This window comes from Periplaneta americana, chromosome 3, assembly GCF_040183065.1.
Source record: "Periplaneta americana isolate PAMFEO1 chromosome 3, P.americana_PAMFEO1_priV1, whole genome shotgun sequence".
NCBI lineage: Eukaryota > Metazoa > Arthropoda > Insecta > Blattodea > Blattidae > Periplaneta > Periplaneta americana.
Window position 1 is genome coordinate 124,486,583 of NC_091119.1, and position 25,000 is coordinate 124,511,582.

The 25,000-nt window shown below is 36.2% G+C and overlaps 1 protein-coding gene across 2 annotated transcripts; it reads left to right on the forward strand.

The window, feature by feature from the left end:
• Positions 1-266: 266 nt before the first annotated feature.
• Wwox (WW domain-containing oxidoreductase) lies at positions 267-24,413 on the forward strand. 2 transcript variants are annotated; one of them, XM_069821546.1, is made up of 7 exons: positions 269-557; positions 3,551-3,615; positions 9,274-9,510; positions 14,663-14,858; positions 17,445-17,624; positions 18,693-18,954; positions 24,086-24,413. In XM_069821546.1, the coding sequence occupies exons 1-7, from the start codon at positions 463-465 to the stop codon at positions 24,311-24,313; spliced, it is 1,263 nt and encodes a 420-aa protein (XP_069677647.1). In that variant the 5' UTR covers positions 269-462; the 3' UTR covers positions 24,314-24,413. The 2 variants fall into 2 exon arrangements, with proteins under 2 accessions (XP_069677648.1, XP_069677647.1); XM_069821547.1 differs by lacking the exon at positions 3,551-3,615 and having other exon boundaries at positions 267-557.
• The last annotated feature ends 587 nt before the right edge of the window (positions 24,414-25,000 follow it).

Consider the following 25,000-nt stretch of genomic DNA (forward strand, 5'->3'; position numbering starts at 1 on the left):
GCGACGCCACTCCTGGATAATTTGTATTCCGTAAAAAAACAGTTGGGACATGGACAAATTCTTACACGTGCTATAATTCATGTTAGGCAACGTGAAGTAAGAAATAAACTTTTTTTAAAAGTTTGCGTGATGCCATTGAACTGCAGCGATATTAGCTGAAGTATTAATTAATACATTTTAAGAAAACGGCAGTGAGTAAGACCCTTACCAGTAATAATTACATAATAAATATGTAGGCAATATATAAAATTTGTAATCATTATGTTGGTAGCATTGGTGTCTTGGAAGTGTGTTATTGACAAACAAGTCAGGCAAGGCAAGAGTAAAAATACTAGCATTAATGTTGCATTTATAATGTTAAGGTGAAAGTACATCGAAAATCAGTGGTTAGGCATAGATAGAAAGTGCAGTTTGTGTTTGTGTAGTGCTAAATTCGTCGGCTGAATACTTTAATTTGTGATAATGGCGGCTATCATGCCTGATTCTGACAGTGAAGATGAGTTACCTCCAGGTTGGGAAGAGAGAGCAACTGTTGATGGGAGTGTTTATTACGTCAAGTGAGTTATTCATTTGCATATAAAACTGTGGGGAAAAATTAAAGAATGATATTGTCTTTTAGGGTCAGCAAGAGTGGTGTCTACCATTCGTTTCAGAATAGAGCAGTTAGTCTTTAACTTCATGTAATCAGCAGTAACTACTGTACAGTTAATGTTAACGTAAATTTTAGGCTTACTTTCTTTTTTCTCTGCTCAGTTCTCACCATTCAAAAGCTTTCCCCTAACCTAACCTAACTTAACCTGTCACAGATTCCCGCAGCATAGAACTTAGATAAATGCAAGTTGGAAGTTTCAGTGTTGCGTGCTACAGAAAAACCCACACAAGTTCAGCGAAATTCCATTTTTGTGCAACCGCGAAGTTATACGCTTCTTCTGTTTTAACAATAATCGTATAATTAACTGGTAGGCCTACAATTACCCATCGGAGAGATAGTCTACTAGGACCTACTCTTAGTTAATTGGTACAATTAATACCCGTTGGAGAGATACTAGGACCTGCTCGTAGACGTAACGCGTACTTCTGCGCAGAATGAATTACATATTCTTACGCTGAAATGTAAGTACGAAAATATCTACGTTCATACAATATCTAAACCGTTGCTTACGAGATTATACAAGCTGGCGCATAGAGCTTGAAAAACGAGTCTGAAGTGGTTCCCTCGTAATGCCAATTCCGCCGCTCGGAGCGCTGTTCTGCCCTATATATTCATAGCAGAACACTTAAGAGACATTGACATTTGGGACATTTAAAGGACTCACCATTGCTTATTAAATGCTTCGTACAATATTTTATGGACAATAGACGTAATTTGCAAACTTCTACTCCTCAATTATATTACAATAAAAGGCTGTCATTCTTGATATTAAAACATATTACATATAAACTGAGGGACTGTCTGCTCTGTACTTCAGTTCATACACCAAACATTTCCGGAAATAAATTAACTTGACATCTTACATATACGCACTATAGCCTACCCTTTTCACCTAATATTATTAATATTGTTATTAAATAAGATATTGCAACTAATTAAGGTACTGCATTATCTTTAATTTCCTTGAATTCATAATTACGCATTTGCAAGAAGGCCTAACTTTTCCCTCTCTTTTTAAAAAAAATACGGATGTCACAATAACTGAGAAGTATAATTATTGCGCGATTTTTTCTTGCAGTGGTGAAAACATTTCTATAGGCCTACTGATTAATCTATTGAGCATAGTAATAGTAAACGCTGTAGTATTTTAGTGCGTGTACGCCTACTTAGCTCTTGTAAAACGAAATTTTCACTTTCACTTTCAACGGAACACTCACTTATATTCAGTTCTTGTATCTTGCAGTAAATTATCCATTTGTGATCATCTTTCCAATATAACCTCCCATTGAAACGACCACTTAAAATCATGAGCTGGAATTTATTATTTTAAAAACATTTCCACGCACATACTGTTATAATTGTTATGAACCACAATACAAAAGACAACACTGTGAAATTGGATTAATTTACCACGATCAACATCAATACCGGTAGTATAAAATCACATATAGGCCTAGGCTATATTATTTCATTACTTTATGGTATTAATTAGAAGAACAAACTTCAAATAACACTGTAATATGCTTGGCATATTTATAATATTCGTACTCAATCAGTAATGCACAATTAATCGAACTATTTTCACGATGCACAATGCTTTGTAATGGTACCATTCATCATTTCATAGGGCAGAGAGGCGAACCTAGCGGCAGAAATTGTCATGACTCACAGAGACCTACTCTCGATCGTGCTATGCGCCAGCTTGTGTAATCCCGTAAGCAACGATCTAAACATTCATTGAAAAGCAAAATTGTTAAAAATTAAAAGCGGCAAATGACAAGTCAGGTCAGCTGACATAATGAGGAATATTAAATCCAGGCGTTTGAGATGGGCAGGGCATGTATCACATATGGGCGAATTCAGAAATGCATATAGAGCGTTAGTTGGAAGGCCGGAGGGAATAAGACCTTTGGAAGGCTGAGTCGTAGATGGGAATATAATATAAAAGTGGATTTGAGGACAGTGGGATATGATGATAGAGATTGGATTAATCTTGCTCAGGATAGAGACCGATGGGCGAGCTTATGTGAGGGCAGCAATGAACCTCCAGGTTCCTTAAAAGCCATTTGTAAGTAAATAAATAAATGACAAGCCAAGGTATACCTTCTGTAACAGGTTTGAAACCACTAGGATAACCTAAAATGAAAGAACAACCCTAGAAACTTAATGCTGTAAGGTTGGTGTAGCTATATTGGTGTACAATATAATATAGTGCAATGCAATATACAATATTAAAGATTTTTTTCCCCCTTTTTTCGTAATTGTGTAGTAAGCATCGGCCAGGCCGCCATCTTTCCGCAATAGAGGTCCAGGGCACATAACCTAAGTCTAACCTAATACAATCGAATTGAACCTAACCCAAAATAAGAAAATTAATTTCCTTGCCCATATGTATCTCGCACTCCAATGGATAGCTAAGTGATTGTTAAGCTTGAAGAGCACTCTTTGAAACCTCGTTCTGTAAGGTTGATGTATGAAATTGTGCACTTCACCAATTTATCATTCAATATTAAAGTTAGGCCTATATACTAAGCCTAACCTAAGTTAATACAGTAGGCCAATAATTGAACATAACCCAAAATTACTGTCTTTTGCAGTCCGATGGACAGTTAAATGTTGTTTTCTTGTTAAACCTGGAATCTAAAACGTATTTTAGTATAAATATTAATGTCTTGTAATAAAGTGTTGCTATTTTTATGCTATTACAAAAAGTGATGTTAAAATTATAAATAGGTGGCATTTCGAAACAAATTTTTATTCATAAAACTTATAAGTCCGAAGGGCACATGCTTATATAATTTTTGAAGTACCGGTACCTAAATTGAATGGTGAGAATAACATAATTTAAGTGTTTGGACGTAACAGATTATTGGTATTAATAGTATTTTGTTATTCTAGTCATGCAACGAAAGGTACTCAGTGGACACATCCCAGAACTGGCAAGAAGAAAGTTGTGTCGGGAGGTAAATGCAATTTATATTTGAGGAGTAATTGAATTTACGTGAATATAATTTTTTTATAATGGTAATTTTTCAGAAGTAGTAAACCACCTCCACACATTCTCCCAACACAAAAAGCATTCGGATGATTAGGAAAGAGAGGGCTACGGTGCCGTCTCGAGAGGTCCAGAGGGAATTCAGTGGAAGGGGTAACATTATCAATAATGTACCAGTAATGAAAGATTTATGGGAAGGGATAACATTGGCAGTAAAGTCCTGCGAGAATAAGTGTACGTTTGGTGAAATCGAGAATTGCCTAATTGTGTGGAAGTAAATGAATCAGCATATGTGAACTGGAATTTTTCAGTTCTCCAGTAATTCGCCTTGGACCTCTCGGCAAAGTGGATTATGTTGTCAAGTGAAGTTCAGGAAAGGGAGAAATGGGAAGGCATTCTAGTCAGTATGGCACAGCTACAGCAGTGTATAAGAACACACAGAAAAAAAAAAATTTTTGATTGTTATGTTGAAAGTATTTGCAGGCAGAAGTGAGACCACGTAATTACCACTGCATAGACCTACTTCACGCAAAAGGCAATAAAAATTGTGCCCTCTTTGGTTTACTTCTTGTGAAGAATTACCTTTTTTCTTTTTGAAAAAATAAAAATAATTTATGAACCCATTTTTTGTAAAGCAGTGCAGTTTTAAAAAAAGCAATTTGGTGGTATATTAATAAATATGTATTTTTTTCTCTTAGTAATGGTCAATTCTACTGTGACGGGTGTTCCTTTCAGAAAGAGATTCTTCGAAATTTAATTGGAATACAATAATTAATAAAATATTTTTACTAGTTCTTTTATACTCCAATGAATCTCCACTTCTTGCTTGTCAGACACAACTAATTATTTTTTTTTCTAAACATTATTTGTCAGGTGATATAAGTGAAATAAACAATGTGACGGGTGTAACATGAAAAAGACATGCATAAATTAATGATACAGTTTAACTGATAACTCTGTGAAGTTCACAGTTTGAATTAATTGTGTTACCTATTTTCAGTGAGAGGAAAGTTCAAGGAATCAAGGGATATAATGGATGTAATTAAAATATTAAGCCCTACACTTACAATTTAATTAACCTTATGTGACGGGTGTTACTTAATAATGTGACGGGTGTTACTTGTCTGAAGAAATTTCACATTTGGTTTTTTTTTTTTTTTTTTTTTTTTGGTTCAAATCATAGAACATATATTTTCTGTAGTTCACTACATAGACTTAAGAGTACTGGTAGCCTAATATCAATGGTAGACATATGTTTTCAAAGTGTGCAATTTTTTTTAAGTTAACTTTCACTTAGTAAATTACAAATATGATGTTAACAGCTTCAAAATTGTACTTCTGACGCTCTAAAGTAAATTAATACAAATATTTAATAGAAACAATAAAAAATACAGCCATAAAATCAAAATAGTGTGGCTAGAAGTACAGATTCGCTTTTGATATTAAACTGTTGTTCCGAACATAAATTTACATTTTAGTATATATGCTCAATTCAACAAATGCTAAATATAAATTTATATTTCTCACAATGGAATTTAATAAATTTTACTAAAACTGTAATTACAAAACAAAATACAACAACTTAAGCAGCATCATACTCAGAGCTGTCTCAATTTTTACTATTTGGACAGCTTTTCCTAGTGACTGGAATTTCGTTTCACTGAAAACACTAGTGTTTATTAATGCAGCTTTTCTTTCCCTTTAGTTTCAAACTTTCAGTTTTGTTTTCTTACTGTGAGCAGTAAATTCTTTTCTTGATAGCTTCTTTGTTCTCCTAAGCTTTTCCCTCCCTCTCTCTCTCTCTCCTTCTGCAAATAGTCTTCATATCTGTGTTGTTTGGGTAAAGGGAAATGTCATAAAATGAGCTTGGTGATAAATGAAAATTAAACTTGGAACTCTTACTGAAAATACTTTTCTACATAAAACACAACAACTGCTAGTATTCTTTTCATTTTTGCACACTAACTTGTATAATTTAACTTTGTGTGTTCATCTGGGGAACAAAATTCCAACTGCACAAAAAATTACTTATCCCCCTTTACTCGAACACCACAGAATTTTATCTTTATTTAATTTTCTCCGCCAAGGGCATTCAGGTTGCCTCTCAGCTGCTGATTTCCCCATTCTGCAATTAAATATATACGGTATCTAGCTATCTCATGGTTAACATGCAGCTTTGTATATCCTAAAAATGCAGCAGCTTAATCTGCATTTATTTTTAGGTTATGCTAGTGGTTAATATCTTCAGTAATTCATTCCTTGTTAAGTAAGCAAGAAATAATGTTACAGAATAGAAAAGTACTATGATTAACTAAAATAGAACATAAGTACATTTACCTTTGTAGCCTATAATTTTTATGTAAATCAGAACTTTCGACCAAACATTCAGCTTAATGTAAATTTGGTGGGAAATCTTTCAGACAAGTAAGATTTTGGAGGAAACAGGTATTGACGACTGTTGATAACTTAAACTTCAAATTTACCAACATTTGAAACCTATTTAATAATGAGTTGTGGGAACTACCTGCAATAAATCAAAGTACAGAATTCCTGTGTTCTCCGTGCTCTAATTTTGTAACACCCGTCACATTAAAACACTTATTATTTTTGGTTTAAAAAAAATTAAAAAAATGCTGTACTTTTGGCATCATATTTTGACTTTGCTTTCAAAAATTGGTGCTTTCAGGACAAAAACTGAGAGCAAGAGAGTAACTTTAAGCATATTCTGTGACGGGTGTTACATAAAAACACTTATTTTAAAAATAGCAAATTTTTAAACTCACTGACATTCATAAAAGTAAATTGACACTGATTTTAAAGTCTTCTCTTTCTGTTAATAGAATTACAACAGAGAACAGCCTTGTTTATTAATTTTAAGTTATGGTTTGGCAACAAACTGCCAAAGTAAATTTGACAGATCAAAAGTACACACTAAAAATATTCACTTCGGATGTATGTAAAACAAAGATGAATTAAATAAATCGAACTTTTCTGTTAATTTCTGAAAATATGAACTTTCCTGAAGAAAATGATATAAAGAACATATACTGAACACGAAATTTAATTTTTAACTTCAATGTCCAACCTATCGTGGAATTGACCTAATACAGTCTAATAAATAGTCCTGTAATAGGCTATGTTCAATTTATCTGTTGCTTCCATATTGTAACAAGTACACTTGTTTTAGGCCTACATGTACCTGGTTTTTGGCATATTTGTCTTGTATATTTATATGAATAGCTTTTACTTCTATAATTAAACATACTGATAGCCTAATTTATTTAGCCTATATACAACATTTAATGGGGGGCTATTATATGTTCAATGTTATGTCAGATTTTTAACCGAAAAATGATAGCGTATGTTTTAAAATCCATTGGAGTCAGGTAGTACAGAACGCCCACTTCATTGAAATTAGCTGTATCAATTTTGTGTAGGCTACTCAATTATTTGACTTGTACATAACAAATAGTGCCGAATAACTATCGTAGGCCTATTTTCACCATATAAAAATTCATAAGAGGCATGAAAATGTCTCACATTTTGTCTCTAGAACACACTTGTAGGAGCTAGGTATTTAGGAGTACTGTATTTTATTAAAGCAGTGGTTTGCAACACACTCATGAGATCATTATTGAAATAGTTCTGTGACTTTCAACAGAACTAGGCTTTCATAAAACACACAAGATTATGTGCCATTTAGCTTGCACTGTTTTTTAAATATTGAATGAAAGCTAAAAATATTTCATTTTCGTTGAAATAACATACAGCTGAAAATATTAAATTTCGTCAACAATAATAAAACAAGAATAAATCGAATGCTTTAGGCTACAATTTTCATAATATCAGATATCTTTATAAAATTAGCCTAACTTTTACAATAAAAAAGCCTTGAACATATTGAATGAAAATATGTAACAGATTTATATGATCAATACAATCTTTTTGTATTATTATCAGCGGTGGCTGTTGCAGTAGGATTCTTTTGTGTAGCTCTTCCTGCAGTGTTAGTTGAAAGTGCTTCTTTTGTTTTATGTGCCTGACGAGTTTAATTTCATTATACTGAAGTCGTGATAAATGTTCATTGCATGAACTAACATTCCAAATTTCTAACATTTTTATTTTACATTTTCATTTTTCACAATTGAATCATTTCATGGCCAAACTTCACGATTCGCCTATTGATTACTGTCCTTTTTAATTTGGTAAGTTGGTTTCTTTCTGAAAAACGTTATTCGTCTCCTTTTGTATTTGATACCTAAGTCACAGGATCTGCTCCTTCGCTGACCATGTTGCACCATACCTCTCTTGACGCAGTGACATTGTCTGCTGATAAAGTAATTCATTTTCGTGATTAATTGTATAGGCCTATGTATCTGTTATTTACAACAGGTAGGCTACTCGAAATGTTACATTTCTCGTCTTGTATTTTAAGTTTCTCTGTACAATAACGGTTCTTCTCCTACACATTGACTTTTGTCACAGATAAAAATTACATGAATTAATATCGAGGATTCTGGGAGGCTACAAACCACGAGACTTAAGATATCACCAAATACTTAATGAATGAAGTCATTGAATAATATTTGTGATATGCGCTATGGTATTATCCTCTCTAGATAAAATATACACAGTTACTTACTTTAAAAAGAATGTAGTCACTGTTAAACAACTTGAGTTTATATTCTCTTAAAATATATGTATTCAATAATCTTTCAATAATCTTGTAGGAGCCATACCTAAATTTTTCATCTCATGTGGATTTTCTATACCTACTTCAAAAAGTTATTTTAGCTGTTAACATAAGCACTAAAGTAAAACCACACTTCATCATTGAAAAAAATAAATTGGATTGAGTAAACTGTTGTGAACAGGCTCCTGATATTATTTAACTTACGAATATTAATTCTTGTGACTGTTTTTTCGTCAAGAATTAATGTCTCACAAATAACATTCCGTTTTTCAAAACTGTTTTTGATAGTGCAACTAGGGTGACCAACTCTCCCATATTTTCTAGGAGCTCCCGTATTTTAGCTAACATTTTTAGATCCTCCTGACTCCCCTGTTGGTCTTCTAATCCTTCTGATTTCTGTATCATTCATGATCACCAATTTTTAATGCAATCTAATAACAATAATACCCGTCAATTTTATTTAGATATAAACTGGCATTAATATCGATAGTTTAGTAGGTACAGTATCAATCAATACAATTCAGTTCTGGTACTTAATCCTGTTAACAGTTAATATAAATATACATTAAAACTGAGAAACATTGTGTTCTTAAATGCTGTTGTACTCAATGTTGTAGGCTCACCTAAACTATATTTGCATTGTAGATAAATTGATAGTTTTATATTAAAAATATAAACCATTCCATCAATGAATCCAGGCTTCACACCCCAAAAAATTGCGCTAAAATTTGTCGGGACCAAGTCTTCCGTACTTTTGTGATCAGAAGTTGGTCACTCTAAGTGCAACTAAATGTAAATAAGTGTTCATTTGTTAATTGATCAGCTGGCACAAAACAGAGTGAGCTGTAATGACAACAGAGGTCCTTTGGCGGACTTTAAGATTCTTCTAGTAACTATACTTTCTTAACCAAGTCACTTCTGTTAATTTGACAGATCTGCCCTTTGGATGGGAAAAATGCGTGTCAGAAGACGGAAAGGTGTTCTACGTGGACCATGCAAATAGGCGAACAACTTACAGTGATCCCAGACTGGCATTTGCTACTGAAGAAAAGGAGCATGCACAGGATTTCCGCCAACGGTTTGATGGCTCTACGATGGCACTGCAGGTCCTGCATGGCAGAGATCTCGCAGGCAAGGTGGCCATTATCACAGGAGCCAATACTGGCATAGGTATGATGCAGAGCTATAGCTAAATTAGCTGATGTTTTTTTTTTTTTTTTTTTTAAGAATCAGGATTTGATTTTTGACGAATCTTGTAGTGGATCAAGCAGATATGGGCCAAATTTTCTCAAAGTACTTTCCTGCTCATCTCAATGAGGTTTCATCTGCCCCAGCACTATAGTCTGTAAGCTAATTATTCTTGTCTTGGCATATTTTTGTCAAGACCTTTAAAAGTCATGAATTCTGCATGAGATGGCACAGTTTCTTGATTGAAAGATCGTGTATGGTGTTCCTAAACACGAGTTAAATTTTCATAAAACATACTTGGCTGTTTCCATTTTTCTAGATTTTCATTACAGAGATTGTTATTGCACAGATGCTTTATTATGGAAATTTTAAGTGTTTTGGTTTCTCCTGTCATTTCCACTCAATTATTTCTTCATTATGATCAGGTCATTCAATCAACTCTAAAATACAGATAACATAGAAAGCATCCCTGCTAAAGAAAACTAACTCTCTACCATTTCTGCACACAAATCGACCTTATATTTTATACGGAAGTTTGTCTGCTACAATGCTTGAGAATAAGGCCGTGCCTCAAAGCTCAAGTCCATACTACACGCTAGTGACTAGCAACTAGGTGACTTGTAAACTACACACCAGGGAGCTTCGGAAATGTATGCTTGAAACATGGCCTTCTTCATAGACTATTTTTCTAAAAACCATGACATCACGGTGCAGCACTGAATTAAGAAGGCAGTGTCCTAATGCAGTTTCATTACGAGTTATGTGGAAAAGATAAGTACTTAATATTACAATAATGTTTAAAACATTGTACAGAAGATACTAACAATGTCAGTGTTCAAAGTTAACGTGTTATTCTACATTATATTTACATTATTTCACTTCCAAAGCATTTTTAGATTTAATAACCCCAATTGCTGATAAGGTATCCATGTTGTTTAGTGAACAAGTCACCAATCAAGCAAGTATTTTCGTTTACTAGCTACTACAGACTTGATTGCTATGCACTATGTAGCTTTGGATCATAACTTCTGACGTCACATCCGGCTATTTAGTCAACAATCTAGTTCACTTCAGCTGAAAATGTAGCTTTGAGACATGGCCTAAGATTGTGATTAACATAGCGTGGACGAACTCGCATGTGTGGAGGTTCGGTGTCACTTTGTCCAATCACAATTCATGAATATCACATGACCAGGGGTGATGTAATGAAATAAGCCCTCAGTGTCGTCACAGTTTGTATCAGATCGTATGCTTGCAATCAACATCCAGTCCTGCCATTGGAGACTGACAGTGAACACTGTCACAACACTGTGCTCTCGTGGTATGAGACAGCAGGTAACGTCAGTCACAACCTTATTTCTCAGGCACTGTTAGTCCTCAATATCAAATGTCATTAAAGACTCACAGTACGAGATTTTTTTTTTTTTTTTGCATCTTGTTATAGGTGCAGAACCATCTGATGTGTGTACAAGCTACATATTGGCCCCACCATCAGAGAAAGCAAGCAGAGGGGACCTATTTGTTACTAGCTGTTTGTAATAGATTCTCTTGCCTTGCCTTCTTTTGATGCTGGAGTTGATACATAGCACTGAAACATAGGATATTTTTGCATTGCAAAAATCCAAAACATTCGCACCACGTAAACAGTAATAAAAGATAACCAACTGTAATACTACTCACAACAACGAATTGCAATAAAATTATGTATTGTTTCACCAGTTGAAATTTAATAATACAGTAAGTGTATATACAGTAGAATCCCTCTTAACTGGCACCAAAGGGACCAGGCTAGTTCCGGATACGAGATTTTGCCGGATAATTGAATAAATACCGGTATATACGAAAAAAAAAAAAAGTTCGTATTTCATGGTGTCAAATGTTGAAACTGCAGCCATATGAAGCTTGTTTCTCTATCATTTGCTCATAACTGAATAAACATAAAAACTGTGTGGATTTCCCTTATTAAAATACATCACACAGCACAAATAAGACACTAATTCTAGGTTCAAATATTCACTGAAAATGAAAAGTCGTGCGAACTTCCTAATGTGGCAACACTGACGGCCCGAACATAACTAACTAAACATAACTGTGTGGATTTTCTTTATTAAAACATATTACACAACACAAATAATACACTAATTTTAGGTTAGAATATCCACGAAAACGAAAATTCGTGCGAACTTCCTAATGTGGCAAAACTGACGGGCCAGACTGTGGCTATCTGGCAGATTTAAACTTTTTTTTTTGCCCAACCAAAAGTGCCGTTGTTTTGGTATTGCCGGTTATTATGATGCCGGTTACGGGAGATTTTACTGTAATGACATCAACAGTCTAATCAGTGCTGTCATGGTAATTTTTCTCTTGGCCATACACCCCACCCCTTGTTTTCTCCCTTGAAATATATTTTACTCTCTCTATCTCTCCGACTGTCATTAAATTTAATGATTTTTTTTAATATTAAAGAAGAAGTAAAGAAATTATTTTGCTTTACATTTTAATTGTACAACAAGTTTGATTTAAAGAATACACCATGTAGTCCCACACTTGTCTGGATAAATCTCGACGTGTGTATTTGCAGCACTTCTTGTTTTTTAACACATTATTTTATATAATTCTTATTCTAGTGCTGCAGAAGTAGACAATTTTTGTTTATGAATATCAAACAAAATACATTAGGAACAGCAAGAGATGATCTAAGATCTGTACAGATCTCCGTATACAAAACTTAGGCACCCATATGCCATATGGCTCCATACAGACAATATTTTTCTTTTCCCCATACGATTAATTGAAAAAATTGTAGGTTCCCATACAATGTGTGGCCTCCATGACAGCACTGAGTTTAATGCATTATGACAAGCTTGTGTGTTGAACTTGTTAGTGGTGATTGATAAAACAATGAAAATTACCAGGTTTTGTTTTCATTATCATCTCTTTATTGTGTATTGTTGTTTTATATCCCCATCTCTCTGACCCAAGCATTCCCAAGCTGTAGCCCTTTAGTCTGCTGAAATATTATGCGGTCCTTTACCACACTCCTTGTAAATTGAATATTCAAAAGCTATTCAGATAAGGTGCAATAACAGTGGGACTAAGTTGAATGAGAATGCTCGAGGAAACTGAAACAAGAAAGTCTACCCCAAATCAATGCTCCTTTTTACACAACGAATCCTAGAAGATATGCCATTAATTGAGTCCAATTCTTTTTGTGAGAAGCTCCCAGTTGATTCAGCTCATGTTAGACTATTACTTCTGAATGTCTTTTACAGTTAAAAAAATTTCTAAATAAAGAACTACGTACCTAGTAGTTGTACTTGTATGTAGATAGTGACGAAAATTTTTGTCTTATTAAACTTTTTTTTTTTTTTTTTTTTTTTTTTTTTTTTTTTTTTTTTTTTTTTGCTTATTGACTTCATCATATTTTATAATTGCACTGATATAATTAATTATCACTCACCTTATCCTGATTAATAGATGAAGTAATTGCTGCTCAAATAGTCACCATTTACACAATATATACTTTTTGTATTATACAATCACAAGAAAACTCTACACATCGTTAGCTTAGAGTGTAAACCTGCTAACTATCAAAAAGGAAATTTTACAAGAGAAGCAAAAACTGAGTTTAAATTAACTTGAAACTTAGGTACAAGTACAAATACCACCTGTACTTTGGATTTGGTCCTAAAGTTTCAGAGTTAATTTAAACTCAGTTTTTTGCTTCCCTTGTAAAATTTCTTTTTGGTAGTTAGCAGGTTTGCACTCTAAGTCAACGACATGCAATTCGAAATGGTTGAGGATTTGAAAATAAATTTCATCTGAAATTAAGACATGAAACAATTTTCTGTGACAACCATAGATCACATAGGCCCTACAATACAGTGTAGGACTTCACACTTACTATAGGTGACTGCATCTAATTGAGCTGTGAATGTATAGTAAAAAATAAATGGGAGAGTCCACAGACATAATGAAGCACGGGAATCCGGAACCACACACCATATTAATGATTTACTGAGCCTGTAGTACTTGTTTTAAAATGATATGCATATATCAGCTCCATGTGGAGGAAATACACCTTGTCCCACTTAGAGGGATCGAGAAATAAATGCTAACCATTTAAAATCAGATGAAGATTTTTTTTTTTATTTACATCTGACAAGATGTAGAAACTGTCCAAGCTAATGCACCAATGGTTTAAAAACAGTTGCATGTTCATGCACATGCACACTAACATTTATCATGGAAACAAGCCTGGCGCCATTCAGTATAACATTCCGTCTTTGGACCATTCTTCATTGAGGCGACAGTCACAGGTAATGTGTATCTGGACATGTTGCAGGACATTTTTTGTTGATGATCTCCTCGGTTTTTCAGCAACATGGGGCTCCACCCTATTACTATGGAGCAGTGCGTGGCTTCTTGAATGCAAACTTTTCCAATATGTTGACCGGAAGAGGAGAACCTTTGCCTGGTCATCTAGGTCAACCGACTTGACGCCCATTGACCTTCCTCTGGAGCTTTGTGACTAGTGTTGTGTACCAACGTGATACAGTTGACACTTTGAAAAAACTGAGACAACGCATTATAAATGCAGCTGCGCTAATCACCCCACAAATGTTATGGAACTCTTGGCAGAAGGTTGAGTACCTTTTAGATGTCTTCAGGTAGCTCAAGGCGCACACATCGAGTTGCACTGACCATTCTCCGAAACTCGGAGAGTTTTTACGTTAAATTATACAAAAAGTTACATTATAAAATCATTATTTATACTTTAAATTAGCACTTATTTCTCGATCCCTCTAAGCGGAACACGGTGTACTGTTGTGATAATTTAGGTTAGTTCAATAAAGTTCTCTGAAAATGCTATTCGTCAGTGCCTGTTTCTTAATATCAATGTTACTGTAAAGCAAACTTAGCCATAGTGCTTTTTTTTGGATGCAGTGTTAACACAGCCGTAAGTTATGTTTGATAAGCTGATGGCAAATAAATGAGGATACTATGTGAACAGAATACATGCATCTCTCAAGGCTGTAAACAAAAGAGCAAAGAAAGCAACAATTTGATCAGACTAAGAGAAATTTTCCTTTTCACAGGAGTAAATGCTAAATAATTGACGTGATTTGTGCAGGTTTTGAAACAGCCCGGTCTATGGCTCTTCATGGTTGTACTGTGGTATTTGCATGTCGGGATGCCAAGAAATCACAAGAGGCCATTAGCAAGATCAAAGCAGAGCGTGTGAATGCATCATGTGAATTTATCGAACTGGATCTTGCGAGGCTGCACAGTGTCAAGACATTTGTCACCAACTTCAAACTAAGATACAAGTGAGAAAATGACTTGTTCTTTATATTCTCTTTCCACTTATATATCTTTTAATATTCAGTACTGATTAAATTTTCTCAATTTTAATTTTGTGTCTTAAATTGTGACTTGAGACTGTTGAAAGAAATCTCATTTCTGCTGCTTGGAGTTCATTCATTCATAGTGTTCTGCCCAAGGGCAGGTCTTTCACTGCAAACCCAGCATTCTCCAGTCTTTCCTATTTTCTGCCTTCCTCTTTGTCTCCGTATATGATCCATGTATCTTAATGTCGTCTGTTGTTGTTTAGTCAACTGTCTGAAGACAGGTCTGAACTTCACAAATGATACCAAGAAGGCACCACTTATGAGGCAAATAGCCAGGAGATAATGGGGTAGGGTGGCCAGTTCCTTTCCCCCTCCATCCAGTACATTGCCAACTAGCTACATATTACACTAGTCAGACTCAGATACATACAGACATTTAATGTCATCTATCATCTGATATCTTCTTCTGCCACGAACTCTTCTCCCATTTACCATTCCTTCCAGTGCATCCTTCAGTGACCCAACCAATTCCTTTTCCTCTTCCTGATCAGTTTCAGCATCATTCTTTCTTCATCCACTCTTTCCAACACAGCTTCGTTTCTTACGTTGTCCATTTCACACACTCCATCCTTCTCCATATCCACATTTCAAATGCTTCTATTCGTTTTGGATTTTATTATTGATACTTAAAACTGTTTTTTGAAGTAAGAAGTCTAAGTGATTAAAATTATTAGAAGAATCTTAGATAAAGGACTGAGTGGCTGTACAAGCTGTTACCCCCCAGGTACATGTTTTATCATGATTAAAATTATTAGAAGAATCTTAGATAAAGGACTGAGTGGCTGTACAAGCTGTTACCCCCCAGGTACATGTTTTATCATGGACTGGACTAAGAACTAAATTTAGGCAAATGGTAAGTTTTCTACAAGTATCTGTCACCTCCTATAGTCATTTCACCATTGCTCCAAGACCGAAATGTCTTTAATTCTGAATAGTTTTATATTTTAAAATTGTTCTTAAAAATTGCCTATTATAAGAGGAGACATTTGGAAACGTTTTTTTGTAGCTGTTGAAATCCATAAGTGATTAATATTACTTCAGATTGTATTACAGTACATATTTATAAAAGGTAAAAATAGGATAATGGAAACTAGATATGCATATAAAACAATGAAAAGTCTAAATCCCAAGAAAATGAATGTCACATTAAATTTGGTTAACATAACGTTAGTTATACTGATTAGTGAAATAAATTTTATGCACTGTGAAAAGTAAACATTGACTATAATTAAGTTCACTAACATACAAAAATTTTAGTTCAGTGTTATTGCTAACTTCAAATAGAACTCCGAGATCTAAAATATTAATTATAGTTCATGTCATATTGTGACATGGCAATCTCAATGTAATTTTGTTTGTTTTTTTCATTAAATAAGAGTTATTTCCAGGCTTAGTTGCCTCATAAGTGGTGCCTTCGTACCACATGTGAGATTCAGACCTGTCTTTGGACAGTTGACCAAGTAACAAGAACATCTTGATTTTCAGAAGACAACTCCTCGAGATACTGGCAATGATAAAGTACCTAATCAGTTCGTTACTGCAATATATAATATATATAAAACCAACCAAATTGCTATACAAATCGACAATAGACTCTTCACCTAGGCTCCCATAAATCGAGGTATCTGACAGGACTGCGGCCTTTCTCCACTCCTATAGATGCATGAACCATATTATTCACTTATGGAGACAAAACTTTCATGCTGGAATCCCACTAAGCGGAAATTCCCATCTCGATACGTTATTTTTGCAGACGATCAGATTATTATTGCAAGAACAGAGTCCGAACTCCAACGTGCCACACATAACTTAGAAAATACTGCTTCCATATTTGATATGACAATCTCAATACAGAAAACAAAATAATGACATTTTTAGGTATAGAACCAATTCAGAGCAAAATTTGTATAAATAATATTTTAATGGAACGTGTTAATTCATTCATTTACCATGGCTACAATCTCTTATTTGCTGACGAAGAAGATACGAAGATTAAAATTTCCAAATTCATCAAGATCCTAGGTGTAATCAATCAGGTTTTTAAGTCTTCTCAAGTCCAGTGACACACTAGACTCAGGATATATAAAACTCTTGCTCAATCAGTTCTCACATATGGAAGCGAAGCCTGGACTATAAAAAAGACTGACGAAATGGGACTTACAACAGCCGAAATGTGATTTATGAGAACTGCTGGTTACTCCCTCCTTGACCATAAAAGAAATGAGAACATTCTTAAATAAAAGTAGATTCAATTACCCAATATATAGAAAAATACAAACTGAACTGGAAAGAACATGTTGCCAGGATGCCCTCCAACCGCTTGCCAAAACTGATCTTACGCTGTACTCCAAGAGGTCAAAGGAACTTGGGAAAACCTATAAAGTGCTGGATAGAGACCGTAACAGATCCCTAGGTCTAATACGTGAAATGGTTATGATGATGATGATGATGATGATGATAAAAGAAAAGTAACCAATAACAGAAGTTGGTGGTTTTGTATTTCAGAAAGCTGGACATGTTGGTGCTGAATGCTGGTGTGTTTGGTGTTTCCTTCTCCCTCACGCCAGATGGGTACGAGACAACATTTCAAGTGAATCACCTGAGCCACATGTACTTGACTTTGCAACTCGAATCTCTGATGGGTCAAGGGTCACGAGTGGTGGTGGTTTCTTCAGAGAGTCACAGGTAAGTGATGCAGCTTATATTGATTGTAGACTGAAAATTTGCCTATATTTTTCTATGAAAGTTTTTCTTCTATTCAGATTTGGTCATACAGAATTACCTGCGGTGGTTACTGTTTGTTATTAATGGAGAAAAATTCGCTCTGGAACCAAGGATAGAACCCGGGTCTCCCAGTTTTACGCACTGGGCACTCTAACCAATCAGCTATGCCGAAGTTCAACCCACTGCACTAGATCGAATCCTTCTCCTTTGGTTCTTTTCCCTTAGTAGCCGTACTCTGTGTTTGACATTATATTGACGTATGTTTTTAAGTCAACAGTCATCACACAAGCAGTGCACTGAATTGAGTTACTTGGTGGACACGGAGTAAGGCCATTAAGGGAAAAGAATCAAAGGAGAAGGATTCGATCCGGTGCGGTGGGTTGAACTTCAGGTTAGCTCAGTGGTTAGAGCACCCAGCAGGTTCAATTCTTGGCGCTGGAGCGAATTTTCCTCTGTTAATAACAAATAATTAGGATAGTTATATAAAGCAGTGTTCACTGCTTTGGAATAGTGGTCAGTATACCTCACTGCAAAACTAATGGGCCTGGGATCGAATTCTGACTGGGAGAAATTGCCTGGTTGAGGATTTTTCTGGGGTTTTCCTTCAACCCATTACCCTTGCTGGGTAACTTTCGGTGCCAGATCATGGGTGGGTTCATTTTGTCGTCATTATCATCATCTTCATCCGTCCTATCTACTTCCATATTCATGTCATTCTATCACACTACGAGGTGAAGAGAATCTGGTCTAATGTATACCTCAGTCTGGAACAGGGTTCTTCATCGTAGTCGCCAAAAAGTAGATAGAGGCACAAATGGCTACACACTCTAGTTTGCGAAATGAAACCATATAGAAGATTTTGCAATTGCTCAGAATCTCTCTCTTATCTTGGAAGAGCTAGAATCATCAAATTTATTATCTACCTGTTCGAGATGTATGTCAGATTTTTTAGTAAGCAGCCTGTATGGTTCGCTGACTGTTTCATGCTAGTGAACGAGAAGTACTAATACTTTGTTGGGTATTTTGCAGATTTTCTAACTTGAGCAGTGCTACACTCAGTCAGACTTCTCTGTCACCAACGTCTGCTACACATTTCTGGTCACTGATGGCATACAATAACTCGAAGTTGTGTAATATTGCGTTTGGATTGGAACTTGCCAGAAGATGGGAGGACAAGGGTATCATCGTAAACAGCTTGCATCCTGGCAATATGGTTAGCTCAGAACTGAGCAGATACTGGTGGTTCTACCGCATTCTTTTTGCAGTTGTGCGTCCATTCACAAAATCCCTTGTAAGTAAATTATTTGTTTATTTAAAGACATATTACACTTCATTGCAATAGAATGAGAGCAATTTGGAATGAAAAGTTTCAGCATAACTCAGCCTGGTTAAATTTATTCTAGCAAAACTTAACCAACTCTCTCGTTTTTTTTTTTTTTTTGTGTGTGTGTGTTTAAATGACTCTAGAATACCCAGAAGATGTATTAAATAAAGAATGAAACAGTGTTGGAGTTGAAGTTTCAAACATTGTGTTGTAAAAATATTCATTCTTTTCTAACCTGGATTAACTAGTTTTGTTGAAGAGTTGGAGGTTGCTAGATATGCTTTAATGCAGCTTTTTTCTCTTACAATTTTATTGAAAACTTCCCATCAATATGGATTCCCATAAATGACAAAGTATAGTGAGCACACAAGGAATTGTTTGACAGTTTTTTTTTTTAATAGAAGTGAAGAAACTGTACTATTGGAGTGCAGTAATTAGTAACATAAGCAATGGTGGCTAGTTGCCCTACAGACTATGAAGCTAGATGACATCCAGAAAACTATTAATTTGTAATCACTTCCATCATATTATGGAATATAAAGAACAAGAAAGCTGATCCTGTTGCAAAGAAAGGCATATCGATTTTTCAGACTAGCCTCAAAGAAATTTACAGGAGAATGGAGAAAGTTACACAACTCAGAACTGCACGCATTGTACATAGGTTGGATAAAAAGTAATGGCAACACTGCTGTCACGTGACGATGGTGCGTTCGAGAGCTGCCAGCTGTGTGGACATGAACAAGGACTGTTAGATGAGTTAGTGCAGCCAGTGGTGACAGTACTCCATCAATCTACTGCAGTGTGTAGAACGTTCACTTTCATAGGGATAGTGCGAGCGCCCTAAGACCACGTTTACAAAACTATGGCAACGTTCCTGGATCAAAATTGAAATGGCACGAGGTCATAGTGCACAAGAATATTTTCAGGGACTGCGTGAAGCATGTGGCGATGCAGCGTTGCCATATTGCACAGTTGCACGATGAGTTAAAGCGTTCCGGGAAGGCCTTGTTGCACCGGTACCAAAGGGAAGGTGATGACTTTCTTGGACGAATCGTCGCTATGGACGAAACCTGGACTCGCTCGTATGAACCAAACTTGAAACGCCAATCAAATGAATGGAAGCATCCTGGTTCTCCTCGTCCAAAGAAAGTGCACCCTACACAAAGTGCTGTGAAGGAGATGTTCATTGTGGCGTATGACATTGATGGGGTAATACTGCACCACGCTGTACCTCCAAGGCAGACGGAAAACGCGGACTACTGGAACATCCACCGTACTCACCCGATATGATCCATGCGATTACGATCTTTTCACCAAAGTGAAAGAACCACTGCGAGGGACCTGGTACAATACCAGAGATGAACTTATCCATGCTTTAGGGCGGTCAATACGGAACATCAACAAAGATGAACGCGCTGATGGTGTACGATGCCTTCCAAACATTTGGCAAAAGGTAATAAATAAGGGGGGGCGACTATATAAAAGGTATGTAAATGTTGTACCCCTGTGAATAAAGCCATCTCAGAAATATCGAACTATTGCCATTACTTTTTATCCAACCCTAGTATTCTTTCCCCGACATAATTAGGAACATTAAATCCAGATGTTTGAGATGGGTATATAGCATGAATGGGCGAATCCAGAAATGCATATAGAGTGTTAGTTGGGAGGCCGGAGGGAAAAAGACCTTTGAAGAGGCTGAGACGTCGATGGGAGGATAATATTAAAATGAATTAGATGGAGGTGGGATATGATGGTAGGGACTGGATTAATCTTGCTCAGGATAGGAACTAGTGGCGAGCTTATGTGAGGGCGGCAATGAACCTACAGAAAGTGATGTTATGCGTAATGTGTAATGGGGTTGTGAGTTTACCACCATGCAGAATGGGTTTGACCTGATTGGTTTTTAGAATGGATATGTGTGCTATAATTTATTCCAACTACCATAAAAAATGCTGGGTCGTTTATGGATGTTTGATAGCTACCTTATCCCATCCCATCCCGTCCCGTCCCATTACTGTGCTTTTGAAATGACAAGTGATTTTACCTTGAGAGCCTCCAGTGAGAAGGAGCGAAAGAAAAGGAGTAGGCACTGTCTGTGCATGAAGTGGTAAGGTTTCACTCCTATTAGTGTACAGTGGCTGTTGCATAATTTGCTTCCCATATGAAATGTATGTTAGGACATGCTGATCTTCCAATTAGGACAAACACATACCCTGGTCTTTCAAGTAGCATGACGCTCTGTCGTTTATGGATATACTACTGTATTCTACCTTACCTACCCTTCTAGTACACATACTCTTCGTTTTCATTTGCATACTTCAAAATTTCGAGCACCTTTGTGGTCCACCTATCTGCCCTGATGATGGAACCTTTATGTAGTTCTGAGACGTTGGAAATATCAAGTTCCAGAACACAGTGGAATATCCAAGAGTCTAATTCTGTCATAGTCATCATAAAAGCCTAAAAACGCATGCAGAGTGTCCCAAAAAAATGTATACACTCTTCAATAGCTGATAACTAACTCACTTTTTAATATTTTTTTCTGATATGACCGCTTAAAATAATGGTTGAAGTCAGACTAAACTTTGAGGAAAGAAAATTCAGTCTAAATTGTTACTGGAAGACTGAGAACATAAGTGAAGTGCAAAGATGGTTTAGAATGGAGTTTCAACGAGATGCACCGATGCGACTCACAATTACTTGTTTGTGAGATAAGTTTGAGGATGAAGGAACTGTTCAGTATGTCCATAAGAACAATTCTGGAAGACCACGAACATTCACCAGCCTCACAAGAGAAAGAGAAATCATCGAAAGCTTTTAGCAGTCTCCTAGAAAATCTGTTCGGTAAATGGCTCATGAGACAGGACTTTCAAAATCGAGTGTCCATCGCGTTTTGAAGCATGCTCAATGGAAAAGTTTTATTCCTAGATTATTCCACGCTCTCAATGAAGATGATCATGACCGGAGAATTGAATTTTGTGAGTGGTACAAAGCAAAATGTGCAAAGGAAACCAATTTCCATGCAAGATTGTTTGGAGTGATGAGGCCATGTTTAAGTTAAATGGCTCAATTAATCGTCACAATTGCACCTACTGGGCGACTAACAATCCTCATGTGACAGTGAAACACCATGTGGACTTGCCAAGAGTTACATTGTGGTGTGGTTCGTCAGCATTTGGTTTAATTGGACCTTTCTTTTTTGATGGTACTGTGACTGGTGCAATTTACCTCAACTTGCTACAGGAATCCGCCAAGCCGCGCATCCAAGAGATGTTTAGGAATGAAGAATGGTACTTCCAGCAGGACAGAGCACCTCCCCCACTACCATCGTGATGTGAGGGCCTATCTTAACGCCATCTGCAGAACAGATGGATAGGACAAAGAGGTAGTACCGAGTACCCCCTCGCTCACCATATTTGACACCGATGGACTTTTTTCTGTGGGGACATGTCAAGCACAATGTTCATAGCACAAAACCAGCTACAACCGATGAGTTGAGAGCAGCCATTGAAAGAGAATGTGCCCAAATACAAATCAAAATGATCAGGAACGTTTTGGATTCCATCGGTCAGTGTTATCAGCTGGGCCTGGACCACAATGACCAACAATTTAAACACTTTCAATAAATGGCTGGTGTGTACATTTGTTCACATTATTCTTAATTTTGGAACTTTTCTATATCATAATAATTCTTAACATTATAATCATTTAAAGAGTATATATTTTATTGGGACACTCTGAATTGGTCATCATTAGACCTCGGATTTTAGGTAAAAACCTATTTTGTTCCTCATGATATATACAAAAGAAAAGTTGTATATATACGAATTATGGAAATATATGTTCGAAAATGGTGGTCCTATACAACCTAAAAATACCTAATTTCACGTTAGAAACTATTTTTACCTAATTTTACATTTTCCAATTTCTACAGTTGGTAATATGGAAACGCTGTGTAATTCTGTATGCCAGTCGTGCCTTGACAACAATCGCAGCTAGTAATCTACACTGATGCAGCCCCGTACATGATTGCTGCCGTTAAATTACTTAAAGTATTTTACTCTGCCTTGCTCCATATTACTTGTCTTGCCATGCCATGAATTGCGTAGCTGAGATGATACGACTTGAATATCCACAAGTGAATAAGCTGGTTTCCACAATTGAAAAGGTTTTTATTAAAGCACCTACGAGGATTCAATTATTTCGAGAGCAACTTCCCAATGTGCCACTTCCACCAGAACCTATTCTTACCCGATGGGGAACATGGTTACAGGTCGTGGAATATTACAGCAATCATTTGGAGGACATTAAGAACTTTGTTTTGAAACTGGGGGAGGATGCAGTGAGCATTACTTCAACTAAAAAAAACTTCTGCAGGACCCAACAATTGCCCGGGATATTGCATTCATCAAATCACATTATGTATTTCTGGTCCCCATTATTAATGCTCTAGAGTCTTCAGTCAAACCGGTCTACACGCAACTGGGATTGATAGAAGAGGTGACAGAAAAAATCAACTTGTTCCCGGTTATGTTGGTGAAAAAGTTTCTGAAAAACTCAAATCAGTGCTTCAAAAGAACCCAGGACTGACAGTTCTCCGCACAGTTGCTGACATCTTGGCTGGCAAAACACCTGAACATGAATGTGCTGTTCCCTTGCATCTAATACCAACATTTAAATATGCTCTGATGTCATCAGTTGATGTGGAACGCTCATTTTCGGCATATAAGATGGTGTTATCTGAGAAGCGATGCAGTTTCTCAATGGAAAACTTAGAAAAGGTGTTAGTTGTTTACTCTGGCTCTAATTATGGACATATACAATGAAATAATGTCAAATGTTTCGGCTAATTTGTAATGGGTAATGAAATAATGTCATTTTTGTTCACCTATTTTTGTAATTTTAGAACCTATTTTGAATTGTGATAGAACCTATTTTAGATACCTAATTTAAGATTTTTAGGACCTAAAAGTCCGAGGTCTAGTTATCATTAACAGTTTAATGACAATAAATGCTCACCTGTCCACATAGTACCTTCACAAATGTGCTTTCTTTATTTCGTAGTAAAGCATGCTAACAGTGGGACTTGTTTCAGCAACAAGCAGCGAGCACGAGTGTGTACTGTGCCACTGCACCAGAGCTGGAAGGTGCCACTGAACTCTACTTCAACAACTGCTGCCGCTGTGAGCCCAGTGCAGCAGCTCGTGACCCAGAGCTAGCTCGCATCCTCTGGGACTTGAGCACCACCATGATCCAGGCCATTATTAGCCCTGGTGACGGTGATGGCGATGGCAGTGGCGATGGTGTGGTGTCAGACAACTAGCAGCTCCCTGCTCTCAACACAGAGATAATTATTTTTGCATTTTATGTCGGATATTGTGAACATTTTATTTTACAATAAAATATATATAACTTTTTGTTAATTTTTTGAAATTATTTATTTTCTTATTTTGTTGTCATTTAAATTTTTTAATTATGTTTCATTTAACAACACTCGCAATTGCTGAGGTTATATCAGCGTCACCGGTGTGCTGGAATTTTGTCCCGCAGGAGTTCTTTTACATGTCAGTAAATCTACTAATACTAGCCTGTCGCATTTAAGCACACTTAAATGCCATCGATCTGGGCTGGGATCGAACCCGCAACCTCGAGTACAGAAGGTCAGCGCTATACCGACTGTGGTTTTGCGTTTTTATTTGAGTTTCAGATTTTTCCATAATCAAATGAACATTATTAGCTTCAAGAGTTCTGTGTTCAAACCCTCTTCTTGAACAAGAGGCTTAGGTCATTACGAGATACTAGACCATCACAGTGAGCGGGTTGTGAAGAAGAATAACGGAATATTCGATTATGTCGTAATATTTAATGTATACTATGTTAATTCTATCATAATCACGCACTTTTGTCTACCTAGACAGTTGTGGGTTAGCCACACATACCGTGCCTTGCAATTGATTAGATTCCTCTACTCGCCCTAAATCTCACGTGTGAAAACTGAAGGCTCGTCTTG

Excerpts from the sequence above, each read along its gene's own strand:
- Wwox (XM_069821546.1), top strand. The coding sequence starts at position 463 with ATGGCGGCTATCATGCCTGATTCTGACAGTGAAGATGAGTTACCTCCA. Across the intron at positions 3,616-9,273 it reads GAAGAAAGTTGTGTCGGGAG|ATCTGCCCTTTGGATGGGAA; the intron begins GTAAATGCAATT and ends TTAATTTGACAG. Across the intron at positions 18,955-24,085 it reads GTCCATTCACAAAATCCCTT|CAACAAGCAGCGAGCACGAG; the intron begins GTAAGTAAATTA and ends GACTTGTTTCAG.